The following is an 18068-nucleotide window of genomic DNA, read 5'->3' as shown; positions in this document are numbered from 1 at the left end:
CTTCAAAATTCTTGAGCATCTCCCCTTTTTTAGAATATCCTGAGGAATGGGGTGTCTTAGAATTTTATAGGTAGTAAATCCTCTGTTTTACCTCCCTATGATTGTGAACAATTAAAAAGATTTTGTTTTTATGGCCTTTTCTTTCTTGCATCCATAATATTTCTTTATGGACATTGTATATAGTAAACTAGTTAATATAACGCGTGAACTTAACAGATTTTTTAAATGACCATAGGAGGAATGGTTACTCATAGAGGGTCTTTTAGTTTGTTAGATTTTTTGAGGAATAATAATGAAGAATGAGTTGTTGAAAGTATGAAAACAGTGTTGGAGAGGAGTTGTAGTTGAGTTAAATGAGGAGAGTGGATTATATGTTTTCGGGTTTTTTAGATGGAAAAGGAAATTAGGAAAATCTTTGCATAGGGTACATTCCAGAGAGGGTTTCTTTTGTTGTATAGATATTTATGTATATGTTGGGTGTGGGTTCTACATAGGAAGGAAAAAGGGAAGAAGGTATTATTTATCATTGACTACAAGGGTGGAAAACTCTATGCTTGGAAGAATGTCCACCACTATTTATTGGTATTTTGGAAGGTTGTAGGCAGAGGAGTGAGTTCCTCATGGTTCTTGATTGGAAGAGTGAAAGCTATGTTTAATTTTCCCATATACATATGACTTATATATAAGGCACGAGTACTTATCATTGAATGAGGCGTTAATGTTGAGTGATAATTTAATATATAGAAAGGTGAAATATTTTAATTGGTTTTGACGTGTACTTGTCAGGGAGGGGAAGAAGTATGAATTAAACTGGTATGTATTTAAGTGTGGGGTCACGGGATTAGATTTTTGGGAGAGAAAGAGGTCCTTTGTGCTGAAATCACGTACCAGCATTGTTGGGAAAATATAAATACATAGATTTTCATTTACGGGTAGCGGAAAAAGTAGGAAGAAAGTGTTGTTATAATTTGTGTAATATGATATTCAATCCAACGGTTGGTATCTAAGATCGATCGATCCATTCAGGTTTAGAGTGTTTGTCAAACCAAACTAAATGATATTGAACTGCAATTGAGCTAATGTTTAAGTGATTGGACTAATAGTCCAACAGAAAATAAAATAAATAAAAAATATCTCATTAAAGATATTTATAAAGTTGTTTATGAACAACTAAACGGATTTCCAGGTTTGAACTAAGTTTGTCTTTATTTTATTGAACTTGAATCAGATTAGATCAATGAGACAACTTATAAATATAGAGTTAAGACCAAGAGCAAAATACGTTCCATCTACGCCTCACTGATACCTAAAAACATTTAATTGTTGAATTATGAAATCTAAACTTATATTTTGGATTGTATAATTATAAACTATGTTCATTTTATATAGTTTAGAACTATATTTTGAATAATCTAAAATGTAAATTATTATTTAAATAATAGTTATTTTCCAAAACAATAAACATGTAACGCGATAATATATTTTGAAATATTAATTTTCATCGACAGATGCAAAGGATGTTGTGTTTCGCACTATTGAGTATAACTTTGTCAATATGATCTTGACATGAATATTTGATTATCCTGATTTCAATATAACTAAAATTTTGATAGGTTTCCGTTTTACACGCTTGATTTTTTCTATTATCATTACAACATTCAATAGTAATAACTTTTCTATATTCAATTTTTTAGAATTAACTATCAGAAATATTCTTTAAGTTGGCATGATATCAGGGATATATATCATGTTGACATTGAAAATATTTTTTTAGACACTAAGTCAGAGGAATTGAATTAATCTTTGAAATAATGGTAGATGTTTTGATATTTATATATTTAAATTGATTAGAATTTTATATTTTGACATAATAAGATTATAATGTTATTAATTTAGTTTTAAAAAGTATTCATTGAATTTTTTTTCTTGTTTATAGTTTATATGATTTTTTTTGTTTAATAGTTAATGAAAAAAATATATTGGATTCTGAATGATATCAATGTGTTTTTTTTTATAAAGTTCAATTATTTTTTTTTTATTTTTTAGTATGAAATGTATATATGGGAGAACTTCATTTTGGTTGGATGAGGTGTGACTAAATAAAATTTTGGTTTTCTGGAAATTGTCATACCGTAGTTTACATATTGATTTGAATATTCAAGAAAAAAAAAAAGATTGATTTTATATTTTTTATATCGTAATAATATTGATCTTTTTCTCATTCATCCTTTCATTGTTCTTATTTGTCGGAATAGTTACAGAAAGTTTTTTACTTTCGATTTTGTTGTTTAGTTTATAAAACGTGTTTTTAGTCTTTTTACTTAAAATGACTATCATTATTGTAATTATTTTAGATGATTTGAAAAATGAGAAATTGTAGTACATTTCAAAATCTAATTATGTTTTCTTATGTTATTTTTTAAATTAAAAAGTTAATGCATATAATTAATTGAGAGTAAATTTAAAAAACATGAATAATACTATAATTTATTCTGTGTTTAAATTTTTCAATATTAACACTAGAATTGATTCAATGAAAATAATCTAAATATTTTAGCTGACTCATTTTAACGTTGATTTAGTCTATTAAATTAAAATTACTTAACGTCCATCTAGCGAAAATAATCTTTAATCAATATTATATAGTTTTTAAGTGTTTATGTGGTTTAAGTGGACTTATCTAACTCCATTTATTTTGATTGAAGCTACTCTATTAGTGTCCATACTTAACGTTGTCATTTTTGGAATGTAAAACAACCCTTTTCTTTTGTTAGTATTAACATTTTCAGTTTTGTGTAAACTTTTAGCTAATAACTTATTGTTTCCCTGTAGTGATTATAAAAATATTATTAAATTTTTTTACCAATTTTTTAAATAAAATAAAACATTATAAAAATGTTATTAAACTATTTTTAGTAACAGCTTTTTTAATAGAAGTAACAATGTTACCAATTTATATTTAAAAATATTATTACATTATTTATTTTAGACAAAAATACAATATCTTTTCTATAGGATTATACAAATAAAATTGCATTTAATAGATCGAAATTTTGTTCATTAATAATTATTTCCATCATAATCAAAACTAAAAGCGTAAAAATTAAACTTTATAATATAATATACTTAGTTGTCATCTCATTTATTAATATATTTAGTTATCAAACTATATATTAATATATTTAATTATCAAGAGTAATTTTTAGTGACATATTAATTTAATGTAAAGTTGAATTAAGCTTAAATTTCATATTTTAAAATTAAAGATGTGAAAATAGATTGTAATATGAATTAATCCTATTTACCACGGGTTTGAGTCAGGTTAAATTAGAAAAAATTTAATTTTTTTAAATCAGGGTTGAAGTGAGTCCAACTGACTTAACCCACAAGTTAAATATGTTTAAACTAAGTTGAAGGTGGGTTGATCTAATCCACAAACAACACTTTATCAATATTTTACCAAATTTTCATAAGTTTTAATTAAAATTATTTACAACTTCTAATTATATTATTTACAATTTGATTTTTTTTAAGTACTAGAATCATGTTCAATAATATTTGAATAATTTAAATATTTAATTTATTTGTTTATCAAATTATATATGTTGATACTTTGATTTTTAACTAGTATATATAGTGCAAAAACAACAAATAACGTCACATGTTTAACGTGGAACCACTTAATAACCAAAGTTAAAAATGATAACCGGTGGCATTTTTGTAAATAATTATAATTATTAAACGTCGTTTAGAATTGTAATTCGACGTAAAATGATATAAAAAGGTCGAATGTCACATTCATTAAAAATTTGAGTGGGAGATTAAAAATTCATTCACTTTATCTTAGCGTACGAAACCCTCTTCTCTGCTCAAACTTTTCTCCAGCGAAGTTTGACGACCATCACATGTAATTTTTTTTCATTTGATACAAATGCATGTTAATTAACTATTTTATGTATGATTTTCGTTTGTTTTCACCGATTATTTATTTTCGTGTTCTTGTCCTACATAGGCGCATTCTGCTTTCTCTCTCACTGGTGGCAACACTTTATTCCGATGAACCCACCTTTTTAAATGTTAGTTTTTGTTTTGAAGAACTTATTTGTTAAACTTGTTTATTATTATTTTTGACTTGTTTGTTGTTATTATTTGGTTGAACTTGTTTGTTGTTGTTTAATTGAACTTATTTGTTGTTTGTTATTGTTCTTTGTTGTTAATCCTATATTACTGTTCATAGTTCATGCTTTATAAAATATCAAAAATTGAAATTTGTTGTTTTTCTGCTTTTCAGGTCTGGTAGAGTTGTAAAAAAGGGTCACAATCCATTAAAAAAAATATAAAAAAATTGATTAACGCCGTATATTGACAAAATTCGATGTGAAAGTACTGTTCTATGTTGATAAAATTCGACGTTAAATTAACATTCTATGTTAAAAAAATTTGACGTTAAATTAACGTCACGTCTCCCGATATGACGTCTTTCTTGAATTCAACGTGAAAAACCAAAAATATTCGATGTTATACGTTATTTTTGTACTAGATATCTTTATAATAATATTTGGAGAATTAGATAAAACTTTGATTCCACTATTATAAACAAAATTAATCGACTTAATAAATTTTATTGTATATACTAAAATTATAAAATAAATTACAAAAATATTGATAATTGACAAAAGATAGCGATTATTTAAAAAAGTCATCTATTGGTCTAATTTAAAAAAAAAAAAATTTAAATAAAATAAAAAAATATTGATTCTATTACGTATAAACCCATACTATTTATTGGTTCTATTATATACCAAAAAAATACAAAATAATGAAAAAAATATCACAAATGTCACAAAAATAATGTTCATTAATATGGTTAAGTCATCTAGTAGGTGTGATTCTAAAAGCCTAGGTGAATTATATGCATTGAGAGACTCCGGACTCTTTATAATAAACTTCTCTTCTTCTCTTTCTAGTTCCTTAAAAAGAATCTGCAGACTCTTCATCTGTTTTTCCGTATAATATCTTTCTTTCTCTCTCTTTTCCTCCCATTTTTCTTTAGTTTCAATCACCCATTTATTTTCCTTTTATGTACTCTTTATTTCTTTCAATCATGTCACGCAGTAAAAAAGACCTTTCCATCTCCTCCTACTTCTTTGAATTATAAAGATCATGAAATAAAGAAACGGATAAATGCAAAAACAGAGAAAAAAAAAAGAAAAGAAATGCAAAAACAAAGAAGAAAAAGGGAAGAAATGCAACTAACCTCTCGTCGACTTGATCATCAACCAGTGCACATTCTGCCACATCGCCGAAGGAAAGAAAAAGTGAGGTAGCTGAAACGGTTAAAAGTAAAAAAAAGTTTTTATTATATAAAAGTAAAAAAAGTAAAAAATATTTGAAGGACGCGCGAATGAAGAGATAAGAAAAAGTGAGGCAGCTGAAACGATTAAAAGTAAAAAAAAAGTTTTTATTATATAAAAGTAATAAGTTTTTATTTATGTTATCACAGTAGGTTATGTGCAATTTAGTTTTTGATAAAGTAACAATTATCTGCTTTTAAAGTATACTTACTTCTCCTCCTTTCTTTTAATAAGACGATGTTCACTTTTTTTTTTATAAAAAAAATCATGTTTATTAACTATAATGCAATTGAAATTTATAAAAGTTTGAAATTAAAAGAAGTAGAAATGTTAGTGTTGCATATAAATAAATAAAAATTGAAGGATTTAATTCTATAAAAATTGCATCCACCTATCCTAAATCTAAACTTTTACATGACATAAAATAGATATTCCATGTAATGTGCTTCTAATAAAATAACACTTATATATATATATATATATATTATATAATCATATTTAAATAAAATAATAAGTCATTTAATAGTATATTTATAAGTTTCTATTTATTTATAAATAATAACGAACCATATTTTATTAATTAAACTATCATTATACTACCTCAGACACGCATGTTTAACTTCTTATATTTAATTTAGAAAATCGTAAAAAAATTAAAATTCCATTTATTTATTTTTCTTGTATATCTTTTATGTTTTCAGTAGAAGTTTATTAATCTTTATCTTTTCTCTTATCTGAAACAATATTGTTCAAATTAATACTTGTCAAACAGTTCTTCAACTTACTTTTCAAAACGAAACCAAAAACGCAACCAAATAATAAAATTAGTGTTTATTCACTTTTTTTAAAGACTATGCTAGAAATGAGAAAAAACATTGAATAAAAAATATTGCTACTTTTGTATTTTCAGAGATTATTTGAAAAAAAAGATATATCTTTATGAAATAAATTGAAACTAATTAAGAACATTTTTCTCATTTTCTGTCTTCGTTTCCTCTTTCTCTCATATTGTGCTTTTTTCTTTCTCGGCTTTTATTGTCTGTCCATGGAAACTTGTCCATTTACAATTGGGATCTTTTCTTCATATACCCTCATAATTTCTAACTGTACTCTTATAGTTTTTAAAAGGATTATTTTATCATTGTAGAACTGACTTCTGAATTATTTCAGAACATTTCATAATTTTTAAAACAAGATTTTCATTTGGTGGACTAATTGCTGAAAGAATATATTCCAAACAGATCTCTGTGGTCTTTTTTATTATATAAAATTTGATCCATTGCAATCTTCTCGTCTTGATCTCTTACTAATTGAGAAAACTTTTATACATGCAATCTAGCAAAAATTATAAATTAATAACATAATTATTATTTACTTTCTTTCATTATTTTGTTAAAAACTATATTTTAAAATGATAAATTATTTGACTCTTTAAAAACCTAAAAATGTGAGATATTTTATTGTGTTTAAAGATTAATTTATCCAAATCCATATACACCTATGTATACTTTATAAAAAATGTCTATTTAAAAATAAACTTTCAATTACATGCAACATTCACACAAAATATGTCTTTTTTTTTTCACATAAATCATACATCATCAGTTAAATACCACATTTCAAACAACACCCTATAAAACAATTCACAAAATTATTTAGTCAGTACATTTGCTCACTAACGAATTATCCCTTGGAATGTATTCGCTTAACGACTATATAACTCACCCACTCTCAATGACTCATTCACTCGTCCAACAACTCAGGCCTTGGGAACTTATTTAAATCAAGCTTGTCCAGTGAGCTTTAGCTTGTATAGCAAGTGAAAGGTCTTGAAGTTTTCTATAATATTTCACTCGTCCAACAAATCTGCATAAACTAGAAACATAATTTTGCATATCACATTCATTGGCTCTAATAAGTATTTTGTTAGAATTGCATAGCAGAATATTCGCATGTGAACAAAAATAAAAGAAAAGTGAATTAGTTTCTTTAATAAAATTGTGCTTTTAAAAGTTTTCCCTTTTTATGAATTGATTTGACAATTAAAATTTATTCCTTTTAAATAATAATTGGAGAAATAAAGAGTATAGGAAAAGATAGATTTGCATAGATAATTTTATACTAGTTCGGATCAAAAGATCATACGTCTAATTGTTAATCTCTTAAGCCAACCACTCAAAAATAACCACTACTTACAATCATAAAAAATAAAGTTTAAGACTAGAAAACCTTTCTTGAAGACACAAGAGATGAACAACACATTCCTAAAATCGCATAAGGAATGAAAACATCTACTTTGAATCATATAAAGAATGAAAACTTTTCCTATCACTATAAACAACACTCAATAACTCAAGACACATTTAGTGAAAGTTATCGCTCTACCCACACTAGGTTTTTCAAATCCCTTTTTCACAAACATAGAGTTTATCTAGTAGTCACAACTCTAAATTTCTGAGTGAAAAAGTTATTTTTGAGAGTAGGTTTCGCTAAAATATATAAACTCTTTGTTTTGAAAATTAGGTCAAAAATTGCAACTACCACTGATAATTAATATCATAAGTGATAATTGATTATCATAAAAACTTTTTCAAAAAAATATTTTCTCATTTTGATAAATGATTACTAACACTGATAATCGATTATCACATATACTCTTTTGAAAAACATGATTTTAATTGGATAGTCGATAGAGGTTTTTGTGATAAATCGATTATCATAAAGAAGGTTTTTATGATAAATAAAACTTTTCCTGAGTGTTTTGTTGTTTGGGTTCTACCTTTGAACTCCTAACCTGCTAATTTATACAATATATATAGATTACAAGATTTCAACAACTAAACTCTTAAATTTTTATTGTATTCTCAGTGTCTGAGGTATTTCATTTCGTTTCTTAAATAGGATAATACTCGATCACCACTTAAAGAAAGAACAAGTTGTCGATATATTTACAAAATCACTTAAAATTAAGTTATTTTACAAGATGAAAAAAATGTTTAAAATAATAAAGATATAAGATAGACAATATTATAATTAAATCAAAATCATGATCTACTATTACTTCAAAGATGAAAAGAAATTTGTTTGCATTTAATTTTTTCAACATCAAAAGTATGTGACTCATATTATCAAAAAGATTATATTATTTAGGTGTATTTGTGTCTTCATATCACTTTCATAGAAAGCTATCAAGGTGATGCATAATATATGAGTTTTTGAAATAACAAAAGAAAAAAAATATGAATCTTCTTACAAATTTCTTATATATGTATTTTGGTATAAATATGTTTTTCTATATATAAATCACATTCAAGACACGTTAATTAGAAAAGTTGAAAATAAATGAAAATAAATATTTGTCTTGATAAATTAGTATACTATTATATTAAATAACAAGAAAAACAATGCTTAAAATAGTTGTGGTTTAGATGAAGAAACTTGTACAAAAAATGAAGTCAGTTTGGTTTGTCATTAGAGAAGAGAAGGGATGTTATTCAAGATTAATCATTGCAGTAAAGGGAAAAGAGTAATCTTTGTTTTAAGTATCTTAATATTTTATTATGATATATTTGAATAACCACGTCTCAGAACAAACCCAATAATAATAATTTGCCCTAATTTGAAACAGTGATCGATCAGAATCGGATCATGGAGAGAGTGTCAGGTTCAGGCACTAACGGAAAAGGATACGCGTGGGCAGTTTCTGCTGGATTTAATGCCGCTCTTGCAGCCATTTCTGTAAAGCTCCCTCTTCAACAGGTTAGGTTAACCATACAGATTTCATTTCTGCATTTCATATTATAATCAATTCTCCCTTCAATCTTTGTTACTCACTGCGAACTGAACAGTTTCTCAGATACGGAATGGTGTTATTGTTCAATGTAACGATGTGGGCTTGTTATGTCAATAGCCTTAAGGCTCTCTCCTCTCTTCAGGCAACTGTCACCAATTTCGCTACCAATTTTATCTCTTCCGGTTTAGCAGGTTTCTTCTTTTTTAGGGAATCACTCTCTTTCCAGGTACCCTTTCTCTTGTCAATACTATAATTGCAATTTTTGCACAATCATTTCTTTGTCCATGTTTGAAATAATTTCTCAAGAACACTTCCAGTAAAGAAAAATAAGAAAAAAAACCTTAAAATTAATTTATCTATTAGTTAATCTACCCGGAAACTTTTTTTTTTTATGATTTTTCTATTTTTTTTTTATGTTTAACTTCTATATAAACTAATTTAAAAATTTATGGACAAGTTATTTACTTTTTTTTCTTGTTCATATTTGTTCTCATGATGTTATGAGATGTTATGAAGTTTGGTTAATTTTGAAAGTTTTATCTTGGCTGTTAAAGTTAGAACGGGTTGACTCCATTTGCATCTAACATGGTCATTTTAAATTATCTCCAAACCTTTTTTCATAATCTTGTTATTAGTTAGACTTCAGAAACTTCCATGGTTTTAAATTGCAGATATGATATTGCGGCGTGAAATTAATATATGGTTGCATCAAATGCAAATGCATTTGTTTTAGTTATTATAATCATTATTAGTATACCTTTAATTTATACAACTGCGTACAATTTTATTCATTTTAAGACACTTCATTTTAAATAATTAAATACCTCCCACACTCCGGAAACATTCCACACTACAACACTTGGAGTAGAAGATTGAAGTTTGAATGTTTTCCCTCAAAGTAACGCACAATGCTGTTGAAACTCTCTTGTTACTTGCCACTGCATTTCATGTGATTCAGAATCACTCTAATTGTGAGTTGCTTCGCAATAGCAGTATTCAGCCAGAAACAAGTGCTGTGGCCCCCTTTAAAATCCCTGAAACCTTTACATACACCATTTTTGAACTATTCTTTCTGTTTGGAACTTGGAATTGTTATTGGATTAATAATTAATCAGGTTAACCTTCTAGATGCTTCAGATTTATTCTGGTTGTGGGCTAGAGTCATTTTGGTATCCCTGTAAATTGAGCTTAACTATTCTGGGATGAGTTTATGATGCACTTTAACACATCAAGTATATCTTTGGGTTTTAGTGTGTTTGGTTTGGATTCGCATGAGACCATTGAAATACCATTTAATGTAATTTTAGTTAAATATATTTGGTTAATGTGGATGAATTAATTGTGTCCAAATTCATTGAGTTTAAAAAACTGTATATACCTTATATGTTGCAATGAAACATTTATGGAGCTTTTCTATTAACTTGATTTTGCAATAAAAAAATCCAAACATAAATCTCTTCACTCTAAAATCAATTTTACAAGGTTTCCGAGACACAGTTTTCAAGGGACACCAAACCGATAACCTTAAATGTTGTTCTGTTCCTGCTTTTGTTGTGCTAACAGGGTAGACGGATGCTTGTCTTTTCTTTCTTTGCTACTGATGCTGACAGTGCTAAATAATTAAACCACAACAATACTTATAGCTGGTTATTTACTTCTTGTGTATTTCACTTCTTCAATTGTACATTTTTCTGATGCAAAAACTGTTCCACAGTGGTTTGCAGGTGCCATACTTATAATAATTGGTGTAGTAATACTTAGCAACTCAAGTATTGAGGAGAAGTTTAGCACAGATTAGGTGTTAAGAGTTCAGCATGATACCTTTTAAGGTTTGCTTGTTGAAGGCGGAGGCTAGCATCTACAGCTGCATGGAAGCATGTTTTGGACTAGAACTTTGAAATATCTAGTAGTAAAGTTAGGTAGTTTACAGGGCTGTTCAGTTGACATGAAACCAGCACAGCAAAATCAAAATCGCTTCTTGCCTTCGCCTATTTAATAACTCTTGTTATATGTCATTCAGGTTCAGGCAGGCAGTTATTAGCAGCAAGCAGCCTTTAGTTCTACCATTTCTTTCTTAAATTTAGTTTTGTATTATGATCGCAAGGTTCAATCTGCTATAGATTTCTGAATGTTCAAAATTCATCTGCAACTACAAGTTTTCTAGCTCTCCATTTCTTCCATGAATTCATTCATTTCAGCATTAATGTAAAAATGATTTTACATATATTAGAGAGTATTGCTGCTAACACAGCATGACACCTACTAATGTTTAAAACAAAAGAAGCACATGCAGTGGGGAGTTGACTGTTTATTAATCTATACATATATAAATGAAATTTTCCTTTTTAATATCTATTTTTTTATCTTTTAAATTATCGTTTTATTTAAATTTAATTGTCTTTTAAAATTTAACTAATTTTCTAAATTAAATAAGTAAAAAATATTTACTAAATAAATAAAAGTCACGTTCAAAATAAATAAAAAATATCTATTAAATTGTAAAAATTATTTAGGTTTACTTTTATAATTATATAACCGTTTTTTAGTTTACGTGTTATATCACTAGTTTTATTATTGTGATTACAACTCATTTTATTATTTGTAAAAAACTACTAATGATTCATAATATTTATCATCAAGTGCTATGAAATTACAATGTCATAAGAGTTAATAAAAGTATCGATATTTCTATAATTATTTAGTCTACTTTATTGCTTTATAACTTCAATATAACGATAAGTTCTTATTTTAAGAATTTTTATTATATTTATTTATTTTTAATTATGTTTTTTGTTTTTTATTATCTTAAAAAGTGGATACTCTTCTGATAACTTTTTTGATCATTTTTCTTTTGAAAATATTAAATTGTGTACATGGATAAAAAGAAATTGTGAATATTAAAAGCAAGAGGTGATTATTTCCAATCTGAAAAACTAACATAACCCTTCTACTTCCTTTTAACATCTATATCTGTATCATACAGTGAGGTATAATGCTGTAATTTTTTCAAATCTTAAATCTTATAAATGTCAGAATTGAGAAAATTACTTATGACATTGTTATGATATAAAAGTAGAGTAACTCGCATCATATTAATCCAAATAACATTGTAGATGAAATTCTTGAGATAAAAATGTAGGAAAAGATGGGAGAGGATGAAATGAAACACTCTGGTCCTTGGATGTGGAAAATTTGAAGAAGAAAATTGTTGAGTTTGTTTGGTGTTTGAGAGATTGATGATGATATCAGGAGGGGGAGGAAAATCATCATGGAGTTCTTCAACATCGTCATGGATACCCACAACCTCCGTGTCGGCTTCAGGAAAGAGGATTCAGAGGGAAATGGTGGAACTCAACAACGACCCTCCTCCCGATTGCTCCGCTGGCCCTAAGGGCGATAACCTATATCACTGGATTGCCACCATTATTGGAACCCCAGGTAGCTACACATTCCCAATTCTATTTATTAACCCTATCACTGTCCTATCTTCTTCATAACTTTGATTTTTCCTTTATCAACTTCTTCTCTGTAGGAACACCCTACCAAGGTGGAATCTTTTTCCTTGACATCAAATTTCCCAGTGATTATCCCTTCAAGCCTCCCCAGGTACATTCTTCATGTTGCTTGCACCGTTCTTTTTTGTTTTCTACAAAGGAGTGAACATGTACTTCTTTTTAGTAATCCGTTTCATCTTTTTTAGTGTGAAAAATGTTTCAATTTCCCTTGTATTCCGCTATATTTGTTTGTTATTTTCGTAAGTATTTGCAAAGTTATCTCACTTTGAGGTAGTGTTTTTTTCATTTTTCCTTATTCTTTTTCTTCTAATTAAGAAATTTAGCCAAANAGCCGCATTAACCACTACCTGACTTATTAGTGTGACAACTTATTATTTAGCGAGTGGTAACGTCTTTTTTCGGTTGATGTTTCTTTCTCATGATTTAGTGTTTGCATTGGCNTGTGGAAGAATTTTGCTAGCCATCTGCCGAACTGGATCTGATAATTTTGTTGCTAGTTGTGATAGAAGTACTTCTGTCCTTTATTTTATAGGTTATGTTTTTATACAAGCAGAAAAGTGTATGAAATGGGTAAATAAAATGTCGACTATGTTCTAACTTTTTCCCTTTTGGAACATGTGTTTTCTTCCTTTTCACAAGTAACAGGTGAAAGATTTGCATTATTGAACATAGTGAAAAATAGGTTTGGGATTAATCTTCCTGGTGTAGAAAATATACATAGGATACTTTATTTATAATAAAGAAAATATGCGCTAAACCCACAATACATATAAAGAATAATAACAAAGTAACATAAGATGAGGAAATTCTTGGTCCCTCGTAAAGACTTAATAAAAATATTTGTTAATTGATCATTTGAGTTAATGAACTCAGTCTTGATATCTCTATATACAATTTTTTCTGGAATAAAATGACAATTAATCTCAATGTATTTAGTCATCTCATGAAATATAGGATTAGAACTAATATGTAACTCTTAAGCAATTGCTTAAGCCAAAAAAGTTCACAGGTTATTGAAGCCATAGCTTTATATTATACTTCTGTACTAGATTTTGCCACAAAATCAAGTTAATGGAGACACAATATTCGAAATAGATAGGAAAAAAGCAAATTAATTCCGAGGACCATTCAGCTATCATCACTGTTGTGAAAATAAGGATATGGCATATAATTCTTGGAAAATAAATAAAATTGAACATTTGTGTCACCTTTTCTTTCCAAGAGTAGGAAGGTTGTCCAAGATTCCAAGATATATAGTCACTAGATGCTCATTTTCTAAGTATTTGACAAACTATGAAGCTCATACATGCCTCTTCAATGGTGTGTCCCTGTATCCAACATGTATTGGAGACCAACACGCATATGACACTTGTACGACATCTATCGGTGAAATGTCCTATTTAAAAAACATCTTTTTGGGTCTCTAACATATTTCTAACACAGTTCCAATACAATCTTAATAATGGCAGACATGGTGATTTTTTAAAAACTCAAACTTGTTGTGTTACGTTTGTATTATAAATATAGAAATAAGGAGCAAGTCCTATACAATAAAGAATATTTGGATCATATATGTATTATTAGGAACTTTTTTTTATTTATTGTCCTATCATATCTTCGACTTATGATAAATTTTTGAAAGTTGTTATTTTGTTTTTTTTGTTGAATCTCGTTGAAAATGTCTTTTTCAGTGATGATGATCAAGAAGGGGATGAGACGTCTTAAATGAATTAAATTCTCTTTTCACTTTTTGGACTTAGATAGATGAATTAAATTCATTTTTGTATAAGGTGACAATGTGTTTGGATTGTTACATTTGATTAACCTTGTTTGTAGATGATTTTTGATATATAAATCTTGATTGTCAGTTTAATTAATTCTTAATGATGTTCAATATATGTGTATGTGTCGCAATGTCCATGTCAATCTCCGTGCTAACAATTGTTATTGGAAAAGGTTTTTCATTTGCTTGAATGCACATATTTTTGGATTTTGATTTGGAAAATGGAAAGTTTGCTGTCTGGCTGTGCTGTTTTAGGGAGTGGGTCAGTGTGAACTTCCAGCTGACTTCTGAATTCTAGTTTCTTAAATGAAATTTGGAGCAGTTTACTTTTTTTATCTTTCTTTTTTAGTATGTCACTGTTACCTCTTCTATTTTTGCAGTTTTTAAAAGTATATCACCTTTGTTTTGAAATCCTGCAAAAACCTTCTGTGAAATGTTCAAAATATTTTATGAAGAGACTAAATTATCCTCCTTCTGTTTTTCTTGATTTTCATAAACTTCCCCTGATCAAGGAAGAGTGGTATTGGTTTTGGAAACAAAGGAGCGATATGCACAAACAAACCACAAAATAATGTATAGGGCTGTTGAACTGATTTCAGTGTTTTACCATTTTAAATTAAAGAAATGAGATTGCAGGTGATATTCAAGACACGCATTTACCACTGCAATGTAGACCCTGACGGCCTTGTAAGTATGGGAATATTGAAGGATGGTTGGAGTCCAGCACTAACAATTACTAAGGTGCTATCTGAAGTTAGATCAATTTTCACAAATCCTGATCATTGTAAGTTCTTCCAACTTCTTAAAATAAAATATTTATTGATATGACTATTTTGGTCATTGTATTGTATTGTTTTCGTTTTCAATTTTGTTTTTATAAATGGCGGTTGATGATGGTCTGTATGTTAGTTCATTCTTCAGCCTTGCCTTGTATTGGAGATGTAGCACGTTGTAACAGGGACACCAACTAATTTATGTGTTTTTGACACTTGGGATTCAACCAAGTTAAGGGGTTGCTTGATTTGACAATAGGATTTCTGCTTCCATTTTTTGCTCTTACAAATAATTACAAGCATGTTACCTGGCTAATGCTTGGTTTCTTATTTTTAAAGATTTACTAAGAAACAATAAGACTCCTTTTAATCTGTTTTGTTTTCATGTTTCCCAAGTATTTAAAAATGAGAAATTAAGGTACTATAAGACATTTTTTGTTCTAAAACAGAAAATAAAAATAGAAAAGCGTTTTGTTCTCATCATATCAACCATCTTATCTCATACTTCTCTTCCTATCTCTTCCCTAATTGTTGTGGCTGTAGAACTTTTGTTTCCAAACATCTAATATTAATAACGCCAACATTTTACATCAGCATACCAAGTAGGCATTTATGATCTTGGAGTGTAAAGTTGTAATCTTTTTTGCAGATAATGCTGTTGTCCCTGGCATTGCTCACTTGTATTCGGGAGACAGAGCAAAACATGATGGTATTGCTGCAGAGTGGACTGTTCGATTTGCCAAGTGAATGTAACTGTCCTTTTATTTTCTTACATCTTATACAGTGTTACAGTATTTATGTAAATGAGAATTATAGTTTATAATTCAATAGTAACTCCTGCTTGCTCGTTCTTCCAGACAGTGCCTTAATTGATTCTTCAGTTGTACCTGGATAATGGTTATTTATCATCACATGTTTTTAATTGTTTTTTCTGTTCTACTTTTTATTTATTTTGTTACATTACATTGGTCTGTTTAACTAAATTTGGCGAAACAACAACAAAGACTTGTAAACATGTCTTTTGTTGAGTAAAAGAAAACGTCTTTAAATTTAATTTTGGGAATTCTAGAATTTTTACCGTAGTTATGGATTCTAATTGAACCTAATTTTGATATATTTGGAACATCTAATTTTAATAGCATAATATATTCATTTTTTATATCAAGAAAAAAAGATAATCCAACTTATATTGTATATTAGTATGCTCTTACAAGATGAGTATAATAACATCACTGATATATTCTCTAGTTACTTTATTACAATTCTATTATAAGATTATACTTAACATGATTTAATATCACTAACTATTCTGATAGTTTGTTTCTTATTTATAAGAGGTGTTTATGCATTTGTATTTTGATCTATTTACACTAATAAGGTGATAATCATAAAGAGAAAATAAACATGCATCTTCAATCTACTCATACTAATAAGGTGATAATAGCAAAGAAAAGAAAACAACAAAACAACAACAAAACTCACGATAAGATAAGCTAGTTGAAAAAGAAATAACATAAATCTAAAATACAAGAAGTTGTTTAATTTTTATATAGAAGCATATACACAACCAAACTCTTATAGATTCAATCATATGGATACAAATTTTGATGTCGAATCTTGAGAGGTTTTGCACTTATAGTGGTTTTTACTATACTACATATGATAAGTCTCTCCTTACCACTCATAAGTTTAATCTTCTGTGGTTATTACAGTGTCAAGATAACCTTTAATCCTAGACTCCCACATCAATGTGTATAAAAAATCTACCCAACCCTAACACTTTAGGGACTTGGCACTCAACGAGAAAACCTTAGGCTCAACGATAAAAACTTCTCGAAACACCTCTGCTGAATTATCAAAATTGGCACCCGATGACACAAGGTGGTGCCTAGTGACACAAAGTCGGTGAGCTCACTAACTTTGGTTTCGTTGGACGGAACACATGCTTGCCCAACGAGAACCAAATCAAAGAGCCACTATTAAAGTAGCACTATGGAGCAAAAATGCTCCCATACTTGGAAAAAGTGAGCTGACACCCATCGTCTCCTGATTCTGCTCAATGCCGTCTCAAAACCAAAAGAAGTTGATTGGGAAGACTTTAACTTGATTCATTGCATCTAATTAGTACTTTCCACTTCTTCCTTGGTTCATATAAATGTAAAATAGTCTTTAACTGGTATCAATTAGACCAATTTCTCAATTTAGAATCTTCTCATTCAATTTAATTATCAATCACAATCCATCAAAACCAAACAACATATGACAATACAATTATATCATATAGATCACAATTTTCACATTATATTAACATTGATTTAGGAGTACATCACAACACTAAGATGTCATGCTATCAACATGCATTATTCAATTCAATCAATTCAAACCAAAAATTCACAAAGAAAGACTATAGTTGTAAGAAATGGTGATACAATTGTATAGCTCTAGGACTATAGTTCTTTGTATAAGACCTTCTTAAAATACTTTCAATCTCTATGTCTTCATTGTAGTTTTCTTGAGTTATATATATATATATATATATATATATATATATATATAGATATATATATATATATATATATATTTTTTGTTATATTGTTGGAACAATTGTAATAGTATATTCTAGTTTTTATTTTTATTATTAACAATTGTCGAATGTTTCACTTAATGATTTATATTAATAAAGGAGATGTTATAAGAAAAATATTGATACACATAAAAAATAATGAATTTGTTAACACGCGTACGCCTGTTTTTCAGTTAGTACGTTTTAACAATGTGTACCGGATTATAGTAGACAAAAATACCCTCATTTATCATGGATTCTAAGTTTTAAGGTAAAGGATATTTAAA

General features: G+C 28.1%; 2 protein-coding genes across 3 annotated transcripts; both read left to right on the top strand.

Moving 5' to 3' along the window:
• Positions 1-8861: 8861 nt before the first annotated feature.
• Positions 8862-11331, top strand: LOC106767489. 2 transcript variants are annotated; one of them, XM_014652392.2, is made up of 4 exons: positions 8862-8880; positions 8983-9113; positions 9203-9373; positions 10862-11331. In XM_014652392.2, coding segments are annotated over exons 1-4 (387 nt in total). In that variant the 5' UTR covers positions 8862-8879; the 3' UTR covers positions 10946-11331. The 2 variants fall into 2 exon arrangements, with proteins under 2 accessions (XP_014507878.1, XP_014507880.1); XM_014652394.2 differs by lacking the exon at positions 8862-8880 and having other exon boundaries at positions 8946-9113.
• Positions 11332-12215: 884 nt separating this feature from the next.
• LOC106767209 (constitutive photomorphogenesis protein 10) lies at positions 12216-16150 on the top strand. The gene is made up of 4 exons (XM_014652048.2): positions 12216-12585; positions 12680-12753; positions 15082-15229; positions 15868-16150. Exons 1-4 carry the CDS (start codon positions 12384-12386, stop codon positions 15963-15965), a joined length of 522 nt encoding a protein of 173 aa, XP_014507534.1. The 5' UTR covers positions 12216-12383; the 3' UTR covers positions 15966-16150.
• Positions 16151-18068: the final 1918 nt, after the last annotated feature.

This window comes from Vigna radiata, chromosome 7 (genome assembly GCF_000741045.1).
Source record: "Vigna radiata var. radiata cultivar VC1973A chromosome 7, Vradiata_ver6, whole genome shotgun sequence".
In the NCBI taxonomy this organism is placed as follows: Eukaryota; Viridiplantae; Streptophyta; class Magnoliopsida; order Fabales; family Fabaceae; genus Vigna; species Vigna radiata.
Note: the sequence above shows the minus strand (reverse complement) of the source record. Positions and strands in the feature narration are given on the sequence as shown.

Excerpts from the sequence above, each read along its gene's own strand:
- LOC106767489 (XM_014652392.2), top strand. Across the intron at positions 9,114-9,202 it reads TAAAGCTCCCTCTTCAACAG|TTTCTCAGATACGGAATGGT; the intron begins GTTAGGTTAACC and ends CGAACTGAACAG. Across the intron at positions 9,374-10,861 it reads GGGAATCACTCTCTTTCCAG|TGGTTTGCAGGTGCCATACT; the intron begins GTACCCTTTCTC and ends ACTGTTCCACAG.
- LOC106767209 (XM_014652048.2), top strand. The coding sequence starts at position 12,384 with ATGATGATATCAGGAGGGGGAGGAAAATCATCATGGAGTTCTTCAACA. Across the intron at positions 12,586-12,679 it reads CACCATTATTGGAACCCCAG|GAACACCCTACCAAGGTGGA; the intron begins GTAGCTACACAT and ends TCTTCTCTGTAG. Across the intron at positions 12,754-15,081 it reads ATCCCTTCAAGCCTCCCCAG|GTGATATTCAAGACACGCAT; the intron begins GTACATTCTTCA and ends ATGAGATTGCAG.